Source organism: Vulpes vulpes, chromosome 9, assembly GCF_048418805.1.
Source record: "Vulpes vulpes isolate BD-2025 chromosome 9, VulVul3, whole genome shotgun sequence".
In the NCBI taxonomy this organism is placed as follows: Eukaryota; Metazoa; Chordata; class Mammalia; order Carnivora; family Canidae; genus Vulpes; species Vulpes vulpes.
In genome coordinates, this window is record NC_132788.1 from 10,275,590 (window position 1) to 10,296,682 (window position 21,093).

The following is a 21,093-nucleotide window of genomic DNA, read 5'->3' on the forward strand; positions in this document are numbered from 1 at the left end:
GTTCAAACCAAAATCTAACAAGGGATCAAATATTTTGGGGAAGTGATTCTGTTTAGAGTCATTCTTTGAATCTAAGCTTCTAGTTAGAAGAATAAAAACCTCACTTGTTTTTTGCTCTTGAAGGATTGTGGGGGTGTCGTGGTGAGTTTAATTAGGTTAGAGATAGTTTTTCATTACCTTGGACTAAATTATGTTTTTATTTCGTATTTTTCCTAAAAGAAAATTAAGGAGAAAAAATTAGGATTTGTTTTTCATAAGATTTCACCAGGCCTATTAATTTTCCCACTATGTACCTCTATGAGAAGAAGAGCTGGGGCATGTTTCTTCATGCCACAAAGTGCATTTTCATCTCCTTCTTTCACTTGCACGCGCACACATGCATGCACGCACACACATCACACATTTCTAATTTGGGGATGCTATCCTTTCTCTTAGCATTGACACTCAACAAACTTTGCTAGGAAGGGATTTCAGGAAGTTGGGGGAGTGTGTGTGTCTGTGTATTAAGACTAAGGTTTGACTGGTGAAAAATTGTGGCCTCCCTCCCAGCCTGTTGATCTTTTTAACTGAATCTGTTTGTTCAATGGAAGGAAAATATTGCCCTGCCGCAGTGTGGCTGCTGGTAGGGTGAGTGGGTTCTTTGATGGAATCAGTGAGAAGCTCCAAGGGCCGTTTTCTCTTTTAACCCCTGGATTGAATTGTCACCAGGCAGAGGAGAACAACTGTGGACAGAGACAGGCAATGTCAAGTTTAATTTGGGCCATCGGCACTTGAGGCAGGCAATAGAGGCCTTGCTGTCACAGAAGGAGCCTCACCTGCCAATTCTGTGACTGCACAAATTCAAGGAACAAGGAACGTTCAGTGACAATGCAAAGATTTGCTGCCCTTAACCTGAGACAGAGTCTGTGACTGACAGAAGGCCATGGGAGATGGCCGAGAAGAGCCAATCCAACAAGGAAAGTGCAGGGCAAGCAGGGCAGGCATCTCGGCCTGGGCTGGAGATGCTTACTATTAATGGAAGTGTCCTTCCAGGTTCTGGAAACTCCTCATCATAGCTGGAGCTCGAAAGGGAAGGTTTTCTTTTCATCTCATTTCCACTCCAAACTCTGGTCCCCACCTGCTTGTTTCTTGCATGGCCTCTCTGGGAATACACGTGCCCACTGGTTACCTTCTGAGCACATTCACAGTTTTGTGAAAAACACTGACCAAAAAAAATAAGACCTCAAGCCAACTGAGGTAACAAAGGCCTGATGGTAGAGAAGCCTTGAATAAAGTGGGACAGCCCTAAACAAACTAAAACTACCACCAGCCTATTACTGTTCCTTTTAGCCAGTCAGTGAGGAAGTTTAATTTTAAGACATCTTTGAGGGGCGCCTGGGTGGCTCAGTCAGTTAAGTGTCTGCCTTCAGCTGAGGTCATGATCCCAGGGTCCTGGGATCGAGCCTCACATTGGGCTCCCTACTCAGCGGAGAGTCTGCTTCTCCCTCTCCCGCTTCCCCTCTCCCCGCTCATGCTCTCTCTCTCTCTTTCTCAAATAAATAAATAGAATCTTCTTAAAAAAATAAAATAACTTTAAACATCAGGTTGGCTATGTTTCAGGTTTCCTTGATGTCTTTATTTTCTCAGGATACCAGTCATTCATTTTATGAATTGATATTATGACTATTACTATTACATTGTTGTCATTCATGCACCATTACAAATAGACCAACATCAAAAAGGAAATAAACTCCTTACATGAAAATAGCTTGAATTTTAAGACTAGGAAAGTGGCAATGATGAGTATGTTATCATGCCATTAAAAAGTTGAAAGTTAAGGAGGGTTAACTGATTTTTATTCTTTTACTCTGGGCTCACGCAGTGTGCCATATGCTGTTAACATGGCACCTGTATTTGTATTCTGGGGATCTAGCCTCTAACATAGACTGTTACTGTGAATTCCCAGATATTTTATGCAAGACAAAATGCAGGGAACTTGCAAGAAACCCAAAGCACTTGGGCAAAGTGAGGCCATGGAGTCTACAGAGGAGAGAAGCCAGGGTGTCCTGAAGGCAGGTCCTCTCTGCTCTAAACTCCCCACAGTTTGAGCAAGTTCACTTTCTATGTGAGGCTAAAATGGCCTTTCCCCTCTGGAAGTGATGAACACAAATACTCATCATCACTGTTTCCCCAAGGACAACTCAGTGTTGAAGAAAAATCAAGTCTGGCTTTCTTAGTCTACTGCCTTTCAAAGACTTTACAACTTTGATTTTGTATAGTATCACAATTACAGAGGTTGAGAGGTGGATATAATTGAGGAACATTTGGGCTACCTAACAAAAGGAGAAGGGATAGTGAGGAAGACAATTGATGGGGTGTAGGCTAGAAAGGGGGGAGATAGTAGTGATGAGGTGGTGGATCCCACTTACATTACTCAGAGTTCTCCAGAAAAACAGATCCAATAGGATGTATGTATGTAAGAACATGGAAACACATAGAAGCTCATTAGAAGAATGTTGGGAGAGCTCAAAAAAAAAGTCAATATACAAGGACCCATATGGGAAATCTGGTGCATTTATGGGGGAAACTTATGCATGTTATATAAAGAGACATTTCCTAAAACAATGAAAATAAAATTCTTAAAAAAAGATCTACTTCCCTGGCTTGGATCTGGAAGTCATGCTATCTGTATCTCTGCTGTATGTGTATGAGGTTTCTGGATCCTAGAAAATCAGACCCAATTCAAAGGATATAGAGTAGATGTTTTCCTTATTCTTCCCTTGCTGGCCACACAGACTTTCCTTCTGGTGACATTCACAGGTCTCTTCCTCGAGTTCCTTGTTGAGTTTTCTGCTTACCTGGGCTGTTGGTCCCCATGGTTCTTTGCCTCTGCTGAGCTAACCAAAGAGAAGCAATTTGGAGTCTGTGTACTGGGCAGTGATCGTACACTTTGCACTGCTAGCTAGTATTACTCAACTGTGGCTGAAAATAAGACTCTTCTGGCTGCTGAGCAGGTGCTTCTTGAAAAATAACAGAAGAGCTTGTTGCTTTTCCTTAATCCATCAAGATTTGAAACCTTTGCTTCAGTGCAAGTGCACTCTTACTAAAAATAATTGTACTTGCTGAAATGGTCATTAATCTCAAAAGATTCCTGTGAGTCTGCTATGTTCCTTATTCTTATTTTCCCAACACTGAAAGAGAAACTTCTTTCTTTTTTCTTCTCGTAAGAATACACTCATTAGCAATGACTTTAACCAGACTCTCTTCAAAGCTACAACATAAGCCTCTGTAAGTACTTGTTCCTTTATTTCTAAATATTTGGTATCACTCTTCTTTCTCACAAAGAAATCGAGTAGGAGAAATCTTGAGGGCTTTTTTTCAATGTGGTAACTCTACTATGGAGGTGAATAGTAGCAGTATTATCAGTCACAATATTTCCCTGAGTGGAGTTGAATAGTTTAATAGCTAGAAAGTTAGGTTCCAAGGTGACTTTTAACTCACAATATAAAAACATGATGGGGTGAGTCATTAAAAATTACTTTCACATCTTGCACTGGATTCTGTTTGGAAATAGAAGCTAAATAAGGAAAGCTCTTGAGTGATTACAGATTTACAGATCGATTGTCAAAGGTGTTATTTCACATACACACACACACAGGTGGTCCAGCACAATTAGAATAGTATTTGTCACCTATCACCAAAATAGATTGATCCAATAAAGCAGGAAGAGGTGATGCTGATCAAAAACAGGTCCTTGGTTGAATGTATCTAAAAACTAAATTTAACCTTCAAGATTGTTTACTCAACTATATGTTATAAAAAAATATCTTTTTCTGTTTAAATTAGCACTGAGCCAGGTATTCATTGATCTTGTGTAGTTTTGTGTTGTATTATCAATTCCCTTCCAAAAAGTTTGTGTCAGTTGGTACCCCAGTCTTCAGTACATAAGAGGGTCTGTTTCTCCGTAGCCTTGTGAACACAATGTGTACCATACTTATTTTTTACCAGTCTGGTAAGTGAGAAAGGCATCTCAGTGTAGTTTTAGTTAACATTTCTCTAGTGATGAGTAGATCTTTTAAGTAACAGGTAAGACATATTCTAGGGGTTTCATTCAGTTTTCTACAAAAATATCGGTATTCTAGTTGACTATATATTTTTAATTTATATAGTGAATATTTCCATTGTGCATTTAAACAGTTGCAAAGGATATAATTTCTATTATATTTAAAATACTGTAATTTTATTTTTTCATTTTTTAAAAGATTTTATTTTTTTTGAGAGAGAGAGAACAAAAAGGGGGGCGGGGCAGAAGGAAAGGGACAAACAGAACCTGCACTGAGCCGGGAGCTCGATGCGGGACTGGATTCCAGGACCCTGGGGTTATGACCTGAGCTTAAGGCAGATCTCAACTGACTGAGCCACCCCGGCACCCCTAAAATACTGCAGTTTTCAATAAAATTTCTACATGGCTCTTTAAATGTAGTCAGTGTAACCTATGCACCAAACTAGCATCTCTTTAAAAAAATATCATGAACATACATTCTTTTTTTTTCTTTCAGTTTATGCTAGTGTGCTTGTATGCCAGACATTGTTTTTTTCCAGTTTTATTTAGAAAGAATTGACATACATAAGGCATTCAGCCTAATAGTTTGATTTATATATATTGTGAAATGAGTACCACAGTAAGTATAGCTGGCACTCAGCTTCTCACATAGATACAATAAAAAGAAAAAGGAAAAGAGAATTTTCTCCTTGTGATGAGAACTTATAGGATTTACTCTCTTAACAACCCTCCTGTATACCATAGGGCAATGTTAGCTATAGTCATCCTGTTGTACGTTACATGTCTAGCACTTAATTATAACTGAAAGTTCATACTTTCTGACCACCATCCTTCACATTCCCCTCACTCTCACCCCTGCCTCTGGTAACCACAAATCTGATCTTTTTGTTTGTGAGGGTTGTTTTGTTTTGTTTTGTTGTTTTTGGGGGGTTTGGGAGTTTTTCTTTTGTTTTGTTTTAGATAGCAGATATAAATGAGAGCATACAGTATCTGTCTTTCTCTGTTTGACTTATTTCACTTAGCATGATGTCTTCCAGATCCATTTGTGTTGTAAATGGTAAGACTTCCTCAGTTTTTTTTTATGGCTGAATAATTATAAATATATATCACAACTTCTTTAGGCATTCATCAACCAATGGACGCTTAGGTTGTTTCCATGTCCTGGCTATTGGGTCTTGGCAATGATGTTTGGATATGACACCTAAAAGACAAGCAATGAAATAAAAAATAAGCAAATGGGGCTTTACCAAACTAAAAAGTTTCTGCACAGCAAAAAAATAAAATAAAATAACATCAAAAGGCAATCTATGAAATGGGGAAAAAATGTCAAACCACATATCATTTGCATAACCATCTAGGGCGTTAATATCCAAAATATATAAGAACTCATGTATCTCAGTAGCAAAAACAATAACAACAATTTAAAAATGGGCAAAGGTCTTGAATAGGCATTTCCCCAAAGAAGATATACAAAAAGCCAAGAGATATATGAAAGATGCCCACATCACTAATCATTAAGGAAATGTAAATTAAACCACAATGCGATACCGCCTCATGCCTATTAAAATGGCCATCATCAAGAAGATAAGAGACAAAAAGTGCTGGCATGAATGTGAAGAAAAGAAAACCCTTATGCACTGTTGATGGAATTGTAAATTGGTAAGCCACAGTATGGAATACAGAATGGGGGATCCCCCAAAATTAAAAATAGTACTACCATGGGGCACCTGGGTGGCTCAGTCAGTTAAGTGCCTGACTCTTGATCTCAAGGTCATGAGTTCAAGCCCCACACTGGACTCCATGCTGGGTACGGAGCCTACTTAAAAAAAGAAGAAGAAGAAAAGAACTACCATATAATCCAGCAGTTCCACCGCTGGAAAAACACCAAAACAAAACAAAACAAAAAAACAACACTAACTGGAAAAGATATCCATACCCCCATGTTCACAACAGCATTACTTACAATAGTAAGTAATTCTTTAATGATCGTAAATTCTACAGCATTTCTTTTCCTTCCTAACAATCATAAATTCTACAGTATTTCTTTCCCTTCCTAGTCAGTCCTCCTATCCTCTCCTGCAGCCCCTGAAACCCCACCATATGTCATCCTAAAATAATATCAGTGTCTGTTTGAAAGGCTATTGACCACCCATGAGATTACACAGAGAATTGGATTTTCAGATCAGAAATTTCATCCAGTGCCAAACTTTACTAATAATTTCAAGGAAACAGTTGGCACAAGCAAAACAAGGTGAGATCTAGGACCATCAGTGAGGCTCTTTCAGTTCCTTCTTGCTGTACCATAAGTGGTCTAGCCCAGAGAACACAGGAGATACCTAATATTGTATATGGTTATGCAGAGGAGAGCCTTTTAAACCTTGAAGCATTTCCATTTTATACTTAGTTATGTAACTTAAGAGTCCTTTTCCTGGAAGCCACGTGCTGTAGCTCTACAGATTTCAGGTTTGTTTACCACGACCAATTCTTGGCAAATAGATATACCCTGCAAAGAACATTCTATAGATAAGGACTTGCCTGCTAGCAAATGGCACAAGGTCTGTCATTAACAAGCTGACAAGGAGATGAAACCAGAGCATTTCTTTCTCTTCTAGGATCACTCTCCCTTTCCCCCATAAAGGGAGAGAATGGATTTCAGAATGTTGTTTAATCGTTTATTTCCCATCCTGTCATAATTCTTCTGCAAGGAAAATATGTAAACAATGGACATTTTCAAAAATTATTTTCTTTGACCATATGTCTTTAAATTTAAATATCTTCTGGTTTGAGTTCTCTGTACAATTAATATGCATATGCGTTGATCAGAACAGTGTAATTATAAATTTTTATAAATAATTATAAATAAGAGATAGCTTTATTAGAAAAACAACTCTTAATAAGATGGATGAGCTGACTTTTTAAATTAATATTTCTATTGGGATCATTGATTCACATGCAGTAGTTAAGAAATAACCCAGAGAGTTCCCCAACACTTTATCCACTTTTCTCCAATGGTAACACTTTGCAAAACTGTCATGTAATGCCACAATCATATCAGCCACCCATCTTAATTTGCCAAGTTTTACTTGAACTCATGATGCATGTGTGTATTTAGTTCTGTGAAACTTTTGCACCAGTATAGGCATATTTTCAGCCCCATAGGGAAGATTCTAAACATGTCCCTCACAACAGTGAGTCCTCATGTTGCTCATCTTTAACAGCACCCTCCTGTCTCCCACCCACACTCCACCCCTCACTCCAGCAACACCAATCTATCTGTTCCCTTCTCTGAAGTGCTATACAAATGGAATCATACAGGGTGTCACTTTTTGGGATTGTTTTCACCCAGCAGAATTCCCTGGAAATCCATCTGGTTGTTCCAGGTGTCAACAGTTCATTCCATGGGATGGCTCTGTCACCATTTGACTAAACCATTTGCCTATTGAGAGACATCTGGATGGATTCCATTTTTGGGCTATCACCAATAAAGCTTCCATGAACATTCACGTAGAGGTCTTTGTCTGAACATAAGTGGTCATTTCTCTGGAATACATAGTAATTTCATCTTTAGTTAGCTTCAGTATACCTCTCTTGTTTCCAGCCTTCACTGGCCTTTGATTAAGAGCTCTAGACTTGCAGCCCATAGATTGGTGTGTTGATTTTATGACCTCCAACCAAGTGTCTCGATATGATTCTTTCTAAATGTTTAATGCCTTCTCTGGTCCATTTCTAATGAATTGTGCACTAAGGAAAATGAATTGATAAAGTGCTACAAGGACGAAAATTGGTGACATTTTTCACCTGCCGCCGTGCTTATCCCTTGAATCCATTTGTCAGGATAACTCTCAAGCAATGTGCTCGGTATTGATTTATCATTTAGAGAATTTTCTCGTTGTGAACATTTTGGGGCCTAGAGAGCTCTGCTGAATGTCTGTCCCTCTCCAGTATACCCCACTGAATAGAAAGCAGAAGGGGAGATATCAGACTTGTCATGAAATAAATTGCACTTGTGCCACTCAGTGAAACAATGCCAGGTTCGACCATCCTTGAGCCAGCTCGCCAGAAGGGGCCCAATGAGAGGATGTAGGTTTCAATGTGGTGTCACTTTTATTAAGTGACTTTGTCTTCAGGGGCACACTTCAGTGCCTTCCAGATAAATCGCTTCTGTCTTTGACAGTGACAATGACGATATTTCCAACTTCACACATCCAAGAGCCAATTGACAGGACAAATTGCACATTGGAACTGCTTCATAAGCACAAGATGGGGCACAGCATCTCAAATCTCTCTATATCATTGGAATGAAGTTATATGAATAAGAGAAACAAATCTATCACTTAAACACCTAATCGTGAGACAGAAGCTGTATTTAACAGCTGAAGCAATGTTCATCTCTTTATTAGGGTGCAAAAGTAGTACTTAATTATGTTTTTGATATTGGGCTTTAGGAAATTTGCTTTCCCTGCCCCATGATGTACATTTACATAATAAAAGGAAAACATATCTCCACATAAAATTTCTATTAATATTTTTATAGATTCTGTCAACATAACACATAAAAATACTTGAAAATGATTAGTAAACAATGAAAAAATATTCTTAATATTTATGACCTTAGGAAAGTTACCAAAATAAGTAAATATCCCTAACAAAGAACATGCCTAAATGCACAGCAGAAGATATGCACTTTGGAATATCTGCTTTCTACTGCCAGGATTGTTGCTACTGTTAAGAAAAAAAATTAAGAGTAGGTCTGTGAGACTTTCCAGGTCATCACCATCGCCTTTGGGGATAATAAAAATGCGGTGTTTGAGACAGGCTTACCTTAGGCCACTGGGCTCATCCTCTACATCTGGGTCAGCCAACTATGCATGGCCAAACAGATATAAGGCAAAGACTTCAAAGCACAGCTTTAAGGGAAAGGCAACAATTGGTCCTCATCCCTGTCTAGCCAAAGGACAGTTGGGTCTACTCCTGAAGAGGTCTGCCAAAAGACAGGCCCCTGAGTGGTATCCAAGATTCACTTTGGAGAAGAAAATCATCCTAGTTTTGATGCAGGATCTGGGCTTCTTAGGGATGACCCACAGAAGTCCCTTCTGGTTACCCTTACAAGGAGCCTGGAGGGTAACCAGAAGGGATTCCCAGGTCTGCTCAGAGCTGAGCCCAGGCTTCCTCAGCCTGGCCTTTCAAGGCTCTCATGTCTTTGTTGAGGGCTTTGTAAAGCCCTGCTTATTACCCTGCGTGTGGCTCCCAGAGCAATTCACATCACATGTTGTCTGGCTTGTTGGTACACCACCCACAAGGGCAAGGCTAGAGCCAACACAGCACATGCTTAATATTTGCTCTTTGGAATTGTTCTTTAAAATAAGGATTGTTTGCTTTGTAAAGCCCCCTTTTAAAATTCTTTAGGAATATGATATCTGAATATTAAGTATGCATTTTTGTCTCTTTGCTTCAATTATTGATACTAGCATCATCATTTAAATCCCTGAGCTATGCAAACACGTCTCAGGTTAAGGACAGTTTAACTGATTCCAAATTCCTTTTAGAATATTAAACAAGCCCTGGCAGAGTTAAACAAATCTATCTGTCACCTTTCCATGTTCCTGACCGGGTCTCAGTGCAGACACTTGAAGAAGTGGCCAGAGAGAAAGTAGATGACATAAGAATGAAAGAGAGAGAGAGAGAGAGAGAGAAAAGAGAAAGAGAGAGAAAAGAGAAAGAGAGAGAAAAGAGAAAGAGAGAGAAAAGAGAAGAGAGAGAAGAGAAGAGAAGAGAAGAGAAAGAAAAGAGAAGAGAAAGAAAAGAAAGAGAGAGAGAGAGAGAGAGAGAGGGCCCATATCCTTTTCAAAGATTGGGGTACTGAGAAGAACCTTGTCCTTGGGGTAGAAGAACTGTGTCCCACGTTTTTCTCTTGTAGGGACCAGATGTATGAAATAGGGCCAATTATCAGAATCATCATCTCTGCAACAAAGGGGTAGAATTAGGCAGGTATGAATGGCCCTATTTAGCACTGAAAACTGAGAATGTTGATGATTTACCTTTGAACCATCAGGAATTTATTGCAATATAATTATCAATACTTTGAGTTTAAACACTGGGAATACTTGCTATTTGGATCTCCAACATAAAGAAAGGAGAAATCAAAGAAAAGTAGAATAGATGCTGGGAAGCCTAAAACAGCTCATCATTTTACTCCAATAATTCAATAAAAAGAAATTGGTTTGATGTGCGTAGAACATCCTGAGAGTGAAGACACAGATGTTAAGTGAGGCCAGTCACTTGGGCAAATAAAGTCACCAATGGCGTTCTAGTTGCCAGGCCATTTTGTTTGGGAGGCAGAATCTGCCCTGGGTCTTCCACCTGCCTATCTTCTAGCTCCAATTTGCCTTCCCTTCTCCCTTGATGCTATTCCAAAGCCCCTCTCCTAGGCAGGACTCCTCTTCTAGTACAGCAACATCTCAGGAACCCTAACCACAGTCAATATAAAAACTAATGAGCCTTCATGGGACACAGCTTAATCCAAGGAATGGACTCTAAATGGGGATTTTTTTTGTCCCCATTGTGCTGCATGAAAGACCTTTTTGAACCCAAGAGAAGTTTTCCAGATTCATTGAAAATGCTCAAAGAGGCATGTGTGTGTTCTTCTCACTAAGGCCAGCCTTGCACATGTCTATTGAGTTGTGTAACCTTCATCTGTGTACTGGGAATGTAATCCCCAAGAGGGCAGAGAATTGTACTGATTCTGTTCACTAATATGCCTAGTTCCTAGAAGGTTCTCAGTAAATACTTATTAAATGAATGTGCAAGAAAGAAATTTAATTTTCAAAAAAATGTCAGTTTTCCAGCCCAAAACTTAATTATTTTTTTCCATAATGACTTCATAGGTCTCACTGTGAATAGTGAGATCATTTATGCTTCAATACCTTCTTCATGGCTTACAACATGTAATACAAGTTCAAGGTCAGTAATTAGCATTATGTCTGTCTTTGCATTGGGAATTGTTAGGTATTTGGCATGTGGATCCATCCCCACTCTTCAGAGTATCTAGTGGTTGCTTGCTTCTCTGTGGCCAGCAAGGAAGGAGACAATTCAAGCTGGGATTGTGAATCTCACTGTTCTGTCCCCTTTCTCCACAAAGTGCAGTAGAATTAATTTCAGAGAAGAAGAGCTTGACTCTGCTGTTGGCTCAAGGTTGGCTCTTCTTCTTCTTCTTCTTCTTTTTTTTTAATCTGCCTTGTAACCCAAAGGCTATTAACATTCCCAGTCAGATATTCTCCTTCTTGAGTTCATATCATGTTAGTTCAGCAGAGAACAGGAAGTCTCCTACAGAAAATGAAAGAACACCAAGGATTTTTATATCCCAAGAAAAGCTTCTGGAGAAGCTTTGATCTGGATATGCCATCCCGTAGAAACCTCACAGTAAACCTCACAGTAAACCTTCCCATGTGGTTGGGAAGCTGGGTTTGTCCAGCTTGGAGAGTCCAAGATACTCGGGAAGCCAAGTACTTGGATTCTTCCGTGACCATCCACTCCATCCCACTGTCCAGGCTAGGATGAGATGGGTCAGGGTCCTAAACAAGGAGTTTTCAGAAAGGCCAGAATGAAATGTTGCCTGGCCACCAGGAGGAACGAAGGGTGCTGGCTTGGCCAGAAGGATCCATGTCAGGCAACCAGGGTTTGTTTTGCCACAGATGAAGAAAGAATGGTGATTCATGAATGGAGAGCTGGCTGAGCTGTTGGAAAAGTCATGGGTGGGAAGGAGAGCTTCTGAGGACACTAGTCTCTCCTGACTGATGCTGGTAATGCTGCAGACGCTCTGGCGGGCCCCTCCGCTCCATGGCTTCTATGTATTTTCACACACTGTGAATGTTCTCAAATAATTTTTTCAGTCGGGATTGGGCAAAGCCCATTCACACACATTGCAAACGTCTGTGTCGGAGGCATCAGTTTATGCCATTGAATGACACATGAGGAAAAACTTTCATTTTTTTTTTTTTTGCTCTGCTTGTTTATTTCTCTCTGAATGATTCATTCTTCATAAGTTTCTTGCCCAATGCCTATTTCTGCAACCATAGAAAAGATGTTAGTATTTACTGCATATTTCCAACTGGTTGTTACTCCCCACCCCCCAAGACTCTTCCTGTCATCTCCCAAGTCCCTTTGTTCCTACACCCTGGGAGGTGATAACTTTTAAAAAAAATCTGTCTACCATTTTGGACATTTAGTGACCAGTTTAGTGACTCGATGTTTCTCTTCTACTCTGTGGCTCTGAAAGGCTGCAGCTCTTAAGGATGAGGCTCAGAAGGGACTTATTCATCTAGAAAACATTCACCTCTTTCATAGACGGGCAGGAGAACAAGATTCTCCTTGACCAAAACCTGACATCAGTGTACAGCGATGTTGGAGGCAAAACTTCCTGAAGCCGCCTTGCACATTGAGTCCTGTGTCTTTACTCCTAGGGAAGAAGTGCCCACAGAGGGGTGGGAAAGAAAGTCTCCCACACAAGGACGATGTGGCAAGAAGCGATCTCTCTCTATACCGAGAGTACATCCCCGCCACAGTGCTGCCATGGAAGGATACAGAGATAACACGCTGTATCTGGAGGTTTCTGTTTATTGACACACATGGACCTTGTGGCCTCATGTCATCCATAGAGGACGTGCTGAATGCGTGGCATAACGAAGCTTTGGTATTCTGAGTCAATTGATTTTTTTTTAAGTTTTTACTTTAAGTTTTCCTTTGAGAAAACAGAGCCATAGGTATATTTCTATTAAATTATATATAAAAAATTAGAGAGAAATTAATATTTTGGTATTAAAGTCTGAATAGTTGTTTTTGTTGTTATTGTTTTCTAGTGACTTAGAGTCAACAGTATGGACTCTGGAGAACTTACGGGAAGGTTAGCAAATCCACAGGCAGGTATAAATAGTTGACTTAGGGGAAAGTGCTTAAAATCAGGATTCCGGAACACGGGCCATTATGGTTGGTAACAAGGCTGATTTATACGGGTCACTCTGAGGGGAAGCTGTTTTGGTATATCATATCCTCATTTTACACCCCATTTTTAGGGAAGTTCCCTCTACATAATTCTTTTTCCATATCTCTTTAAGTATTTCCAGTTTAGCATTGTTTCTTTGTATTTATGTAATCTCTTGAGATTTCTGACATCATCAACTCTGCAAAGGTGACAAAACAGAGGCTTTCATTGACCTCACAAGGTTCACCCAGTGACATCAGTTAGACCTTCTAGGTCATGTGCTATGTTGACTATGTCCTGTATGAATCAGAGAGCATTTCGCTAATGAGACTGTTTGGAAGGGTTTGGACAGGGTTAGCTGATTTAATTGAAGAGGAGATTCAGCCAAGAGCCTTACCAAGGCCTTAGGTGAGCAGACCCTGGTACTATTGAGTAGTAGGACTGGAGCTGCTTATCTAGACAGGCCGCCATTTTCTGGCATGTCAGGTGCATGTTTGCTAATTTTGCACTTCTAGAAAGGGCTTGTCTGTCCACCGCAGCCTCTGTAGTCTCCATGGTAGATCCTAATCAAGAGCAAACATAAATTATGGAAGCCCCAGTGAGCATTTGGTGTGCTTCTGGGCCCTCATCCATGTCACAGTGGAGAGTACTCCTCCCCTAATCTGTTCTTAGCTCTCCTCCCTCTGCAGGCTGAATAATACTTTGCAAGACGAAGCGAATGGAATATTCAGGATTAGTATTGGCAGAACATGTTAATGGTTCTCTTTCCACAGAAATCGTTTGGAGTCTGTAGTTCTTGAGATTAAACAGTTTTCTTTTCATTTTAAGTAGATTATATTTTCTCGAGTTTTAGAAAATATATATTATAGACATTATATATGTATATAAATGACTTTTATATGTGTAGATAAGGAATTTTGTTATTTGTGCTCCATTTTACCTGGAAATTTTAGAAGGTTTCTGAGTCTTACTTTCTGCAATTATAAACCAAGAATACAATTGTAAAGAAATGCCTAGGCCCCTAATGGCATGGAAAAGAGTGTCATTACAAAAGCACCCCTTAAAAGAACACTGTCCATTCTTTGGGAGGAGCCACTGCATCTCAGCTGCTCGCAGAAATCCAAAAGCTCTCTTACAGTCAAAAGATGGGGAAAAAGAACAAGAGGCTAGTAAGTGAACTCAAAGAGAAGCAGCTCTCATCTAATGGTGGCAGAGTGGCTCAGGAATTCAACAGATATCTTTTTAAGGTGTCTTTTCCATCCAGTCTTCTTCACAAATCATCAGAATGTTCCTGAAAGCCCAGCACCTTGCAGGATACAGTCTATGTCTGGATGCCACCACCTGACCTAGGGTTCTTATCTTTGAAAATGGACTAATAGTAATCATATTCCTTCCTGATGCACTGACCACAGGTTTGTCAACGAAGCCAGTAGACACCAAGTGCCTTTTGTCTAAAGTGTGACACAGACATTACGTCCTACTTATTATGTAGTACTTTATGTGGCTCGATTTGGCCATGTTATGTATACGTGGTGACTTAGAACCTCATGCTTGATGTGCAGTGTGCTATCCAGGTGACCCTGGTGAAACTGGGCCACTAAATGAAGATTACCGTCAAAATAATTTTAATACCAAGAGGTTACATCTGTATCCTGTGTTCTACCTCAGAGCTTCAAAATTGTTTTAATATATATGTCTGCATATTAAAAGTAGCTTTTGTTATTATTAAGTTCTTTGGGCTCCTCATCTCTGCCCCACCTTTCTCTCAAGCGCACTTCCAAAATAAAATTTTATTTACCTTAAAATCTTCAGTTTTCAAGTCATAAATATTTATGAGAAGGATACATTCTTCTGTGTTACACATATTACTACTATGAAATTATTGGTGGGAGTGAATCACCTACAATGTCTAATAAAGGTCTTTAAGCTCATTCCTTTATGTCACAATAGAAGACACTGGCTGTATAACTTTTTAAAATAGTGAGTGAGTGTGTGTGTGTGTGTGAGCTTAGAGCAAATTGAGGGAGATTTCCTTCCTCTGCAGGCTCTTGCTATCAAATATAAATGTAGTTATTTCTAGTTGCAGCAGACAGTAAGAACGATTGCACTTTTACTTCAAGCGCTGAAACTAGTTTCCCCATTTTCTTTTGAATTTCCCAAAGTAAAGATGTCCTAGAAGGGAATGCTACATGGTACCACTTGGCCAAACCTGGAAAATATCATGCTCAGTCAAAGAAGCCAGGGACAAAGGGTGACATATTCTGTGAAGATCCAGAATAGGAAATCCATAGGAGCAGACAGCCATTTGGAGCTCACCTGGGACTGGGGTCGGGGGGGGGCGGGGGACAAGGGCGAGTGATGACTTCGTGGGTACCCTGTCACCCTTGGGGGGGAGCTGAAAATATTTTGGAACTAGACAGAGCTGGTAGTTGCATGACCTTTGACTACTAAATGCCACTGAATCACGTGCTTTAAAATGTGATGTGATGTGAATTTCACCTCAATAAAAAAGTAACAAAACTGTTTAAAGAAAAGAATAAAGGTATCATAAAGTGCCACATACAGAAAGCACATTTGCAGCAAGTATGTAAATCAGGAACTCTTTGTTGTACATTTTCTCCACCCCAGAGCGACAGGAGCTATCCAGCCAGTGGCCCTCCTCGTGGAGGCCAGGCACTTGCTTGTCTGTCCGTGTCGTGTCCCCCTTCAGTCTCCTGCCACGTGTTGTCGCTCCTGGCTCTGTGACTGCGTCCCCATCGGGCTCCGTCTGTCCTGTCCCCTGATCTCCACAACCCCCGCTCCCACCCGGGCCCTCTTGCGTCCTGGCTGCGCTCCCTGATTCTGCTACCACTGCCCAGCCCTTCCCATCTGTTCTTCCTGGCATCAGGCAGGCCTTCCAGGTTCACGGCCTCGGTCACATCCAGGCGCCTGCGGGACTCTAGAGCTGCAGTGGCATTCCCTCCCGAGCAGGGATGTCCCTCCTCTCTAGACCGCATGCAGGGCCGTCTTCTGAAGTTCAGCCTGCTTTCATGCAGTGGCAGGTGCCTCTCATCTCCTTTCCAGGCTGTCCCATGCCTCTGCCTAATGTCCGGTCAGGCCACAGTGGCCTGTTTGCCCAAGTTGCGGGGAGGAGGGCTTCCCCCACTCAGCCCCTTCCTCTTCGGCTCCCGCCTTCTCTCACTACCTTCACGTGCTTCTCCTACCTGGCTTTTGAGACCCCATGTCTTGGAATCCAGTGGCTCTCTTCCATCGGCCGAGCTCCATCTCTCCCTCCTCTGTATCCTTGGGGTACTTTGCTTGTGTCCCTTGCCTGCCTGTTTCATGGTCTGCCTTACGTTCTAGTAGAGGGTTCGTGGTTTGCCCAGAATCACCCACCTTGTGAACTGTGGAACGAGGATGTACGTCTCCACTTTGCCTGCTTCAAAGACTGTGCTGCCAGCAAATACCAATCATCTCCTTCCTATGGGCTTTGGACCTCTCCATCCCCCCCCGCCCCCGCCCCAGCACTTTGCCAGTGTGCACAATAGCTTCCTGACAACTGTTCCTGGCCTGTGCAGCAAGCACTGTGCCTCTTTACGAAGAAGTTATATTTTTAAAGGGACTGTCCGATTAACTCTTGCTTAAGAGAGAAACAAAGCATGAAAAAATGCAATTGTCCTTAGTACTCTGCTTCTATGTTCTGCATTTTTTTTTTGTATGTGGCCTCTATAGCCCCACTAACTAAGCACAGACATTGATTGGAATCATTGTACCCAAATCTCCTTTCTCATCATTTCCATGGACCATTTTCCGATCTTGTTTTCCTCAAACTGACAGAATTTACATCTGTGTCATTAATTTTGAACTTAATTATATGCTATTTCATGTTATTTCTTAAATGATTTCTTCAGTTTTGTGTTTCCAGATTGCCGTTGGTCCAAAGGTAGCCATCTCATGCATTTTGGTGAATGAAAAAAAGAGAAAGAGAAAAAACGAAAATCCCTTGGATGGATTTGATGATAATAAGTGTTTTAAAAGACACTACTTGAGGAGCACCTGGGTGGCTCAGTGGGTGAAGCATCTGCCTTAGGCTCAGGTCATGATCCTGGGTCACTGGGATCCACTGGGATTGAGCCCTGCATGCGGCTTCCTGATTAGTAGGGAGTCTGCTTCTCCCTCTGCCTCTTCCTCTCCCCGCTTCTCATGCACATGCGTGCTCTCTCTCTCTCTCTCTCTCAAATCAATAAAATCTTAAAAAAAATTAAAAGTCACTGTTTGAATCACTTGGAATTATTTGTCTTTGTTTTCGTACTGCCCGTCTAATCTAGCTATTTGATAAGCCAGCATTCCAGTCTTAACCCATCTGTGAATCTTTCAATTATTATCTCTATAACCAGATGCCCATCGGTTCAAAACTTGTTTAGGTTGAAAAACAACTGAACATTGCTCTATTTAAAAAATTATCTTGCTGGTGGTGGCAGGGGAAACAATCATGTTTTAAGCCATAATGAATATAGAACAGTCTTTGTGTCCTTGGCATTTGCTAGAAGCAAGTAGCTTAAGTGAAATCAAACACTGAGAGAATTGTAAAGAGATAAGGAGACAAGTTTAATAAAGATTTCCTTTCTCAGATGGGGCATCCTTCTGACTTCTTCCTGCCATTAAATTCTGCTTGTGTTTGGTTGAAAATAAACTTCAAAAACAGCTTTATGATTTTAAAGAAATGCCAAATTATGTAAAAAGATCATACTGTTACTCTAATTTAAATTTTAAAACGGGGTAGGGAGAGGGAGAGTGGGTCTCTAGAAATTAGATTTTTTAAAAATCCAACTGTACTTAAGGCTTTGCAACACCCTTGCCAAGAGGCCGACTTGTGAGGGAGTAAGGTAGAAATTCTGATGACAGTTTTTTTAAAATTTATTTTTATTTTTTTAAGGGAGCTGGAAAGATGTCTCTCCACCCGCCCAGAGTGACGTGTGACTGTCTGAGAACATCTGGGTGAACAGCTAGAACGGAGAGCCTAATATTGACCTTTGGCTTTTTCTTCCTCTCTTCCCTCTGCAGGTTACCTATCTGGGTAAAGTCCCCACCACAGGCATGCAGTTTCTGTCGGGCTGCACAGAAAAGCCAGTCATCGAGCTCTGGAAGAAGCACACGCTAGCCCGAGAAGATGTCTTTCCAGCCAATGCCCTTCTGGAAATCCGACCATTCCAAGTGTGGCTCCATCACCTTGACCACAAAGGTGAAGCCACGGTGCACATGGATACCTTCCAGGTGGCGCGCATCGCCTACTGCACCGCCGACCACAACGTGAGCCCCAACATCTTCGCCTGGGTTTACAGGGAGATAAACGATGACCTGTCCTACCAGATGGACTGCCACGCTGTAGAGTGTGAGAGCAAGCTCGAGGCCAAGAAGCTGGCCCACGCCATGATGGAGGCCTTCAAGAAGACTTTCCACAGTATGAAGAGCGATGGTCGGATCCATAGGAACAGCTCATCGGAAGAAGTTTCCCAGGAATTGGAATCCGATGATGGCTGAAGGAACTAAGGACACTTCAGCAAGGCAGCATTGGTCAAGGAATTCAAGATGATAGATGAATAAGCAATGATTCAAATTTGGGAAGAAAAGACTGCCAAACGATTGGCCCACCAAGCTTTTTAAATTCAGAAGAGCAATTCTAAATCTAAAGAAATGTATTATTAAAGTAATTACATTACATTGAAACCTGCTGCTGCTGTGACTGTGAGGAGGGTGGGTGGGCAGATGGGGAGGAAAGTTCTAGACTCTCTTCTTTTTCTCCCCCCACCTCATTTCCCAATGCCTCCCTGTAGGAGACCTCCATGCCAGTTATCACCACTCTCAGGCAAATACGCTGCGGCTGTTGTTGGATGGCCCGTTCCGATTTGCCTTATGAAATCCAACAAGAATGTTAGATGCGCCTGTAGGGTCCCTAGTCGTGGTGGGGGGCTGGGGGGTACAGGCGCGGGGGCCGCAGAGCTAGAGGAACACCTCAGGCTCATCCTGAGAGCCCCTCTCCCTGGCATGTTTCAGATTCTCTCCTCAGTAAGCAAATCAGCACAGCCTTTATTGAGCTTTACAACTAACAACCTGATAGTCAGTCGGCAGTTAATTCACAGTTAAAGATAATGCTTTTATTTACATAAATATATCAAGTAGTACCCCCTTATTGTATTCACTTCATCTATTTTCTTAGAATACTTGCGACTACTAATAGCTGCTTTCCTCATCCCTCCTCATGCACCGTCTTCCCCCTTCCAACCCAGCCAACGTCCCTAGGGGATGGATTCTCAGCATACACCGCAGGACACAAAAAGGGAAGAAGATACCCAAGCAGATAAACAATCAAAGTAGGAGTTTAAAACGACCACCACAACCAGAGAAACCCTGGGAAAAGGGAATAGACGATCAGTAAGTGAGCAAACTCCATGTAGGCTGTCCTTTGATCAATTCGGATTTCTGGTAGCCTATTTAGTTGATGGTCCTGTCTGATGAATCCTTCATGGCAAGCTTCAGATCTGATTGGGCATCACCAGGGGAGCCTTGCCCCGATCACTCAACACTGCACCCGAATAGGGAATGTGTTCTATACACCCGGCTTGTCTAGAGAAACGGTGTCCACCTTAATCTAAAGGGAAATCTGACCTCGTCATCTTAGAATTGGTGATCGCTTAGGCTCAAGAGTTGTCGGTTGTTCACTGTTTCTATTGAGAAATTCTCACGAAGAGAGCCTGAGATTTCTCAGTGTCATGGATCTTTAGATATGAGAAACACAGAGTCAACACTGAATGAAATTGAAAGTTTTGATTCAAATACATACATTTAAGGCCAGGAGCAGATGGCCAGTTTCCCAGGTCGTGCTGCTCCTTGATTCAAGTCTGTTTCTAATCCCGGGAATGTTAGGGGCACCGGGGCACCTTACAGAAGCCTTAAATGAGAGCTCATCCAATCCAGAGAATACTGGTGTCGGCGTCTTGGTCTGTGTATCTGCGTGTCCGTGTATGCGTTTGTGTGTGTGTACATGTGCCCCCGTGTGTGGGTCCAGTTTTAAGGCATGTAGAATAAGCATGGAGTCGTATTGAGAAGAACTCGCCTCTTGGAGATATTGCTTGCTGCTCTACAAACACATGTAAACTATTCTTTAGCATAAATGCATTCATTCTTTAATAAAAAATATGTTTGCATTAATAAAGCTGAGGACTTTCATACTTTATACGTCTTTCCTTCTTTAAGTAATGAAAACCCGAAGGACAAAATAGACCAACTTGAGTAAATAGGGAACTCTACCTAAAATACCTGTATACCTGGTCATAAATAACCCATTCCTTGATTGTGCTTAAAAATCTTGTTTTATTTTCCAATGCTCAATTTATATTTAATTACTGCCCCTTCACTGAGATGGTATCATGCCAACCACTGAAATAGTTATTCAGTATGGTGGACTTAGTTCAGAGGAGAGTCTTCCAGAACGTTTTGCAAGCGATCACCATTTATAAAATCTTGTGTTCCATCTTGGGAGAGAACCTGTGCTGAAATCCTGGAAGGTAAACACAGAATGATTCCCTCTGACAGCACTGGTTAAAAATGTTTCCTGCAGGCCATGATTTCTCAGAGCGACCCCATTAATCTAGCAAGGCAGGTGGCCGTGGAGCCTGCATGTCTTGAGCAGTGCCCTTCATGGACTCCGTAACCAACATAAAGCCTCCTGAAGTGAAAATATGAGAGCCCACTGAAGAGCGGCACTCAATTAAGAATTACCACCCATCTCCTCAAATTCAAATGGCATTCTCCCTCATTGACCTTTCCTCAATTTCAATTTCACTACCTCGTCCTTGAATATGCCTCTGAGTGGGAGAGAAAAAAAAGAAAAAACCCAGCCAGCATATATTTCAAAGCAACACCATTTTCCTCTCACAGTAAAAATTAAATCCCAAGTGCATGTATGGTTATTTATCGCAGAGAGCGTTTGCTGGTGTTTTGAGGGGGGGCTACTGAGTGTGACATGCTAAGTAATTGGCTCTCGTAATATTGCTGTGAGCTTTTGCTTGAGATGATTAGTAAGCAATTTAAAGAT

At 41.3% G+C, this 21,093-nt stretch overlaps 1 protein-coding gene across 6 annotated transcripts in view; it reads left to right on the forward strand.

Moving 5' to 3' along the window:
• PID1 (phosphotyrosine interaction domain containing 1) overlaps positions 1–20,232 on the forward strand; it is a 228,382-nt gene extending 208,150 nt beyond the window's left edge. For all 6 annotated transcript variants that reach the window (XM_026006310.2, XM_072719321.1, XM_026006314.2 and 3 more), the window contains one exon: positions 18,063–20,232. In XM_026006310.2, the coding sequence (XP_025862095.1) occupies positions 18,063–18,539 (477 nt within the window). In that variant the 3' untranslated portion in view covers positions 18,540–20,232. The remainder of the gene's footprint in view (positions 1–18,062) is intronic.
• Positions 20,233–21,093: the final 861 nt, after the last annotated feature.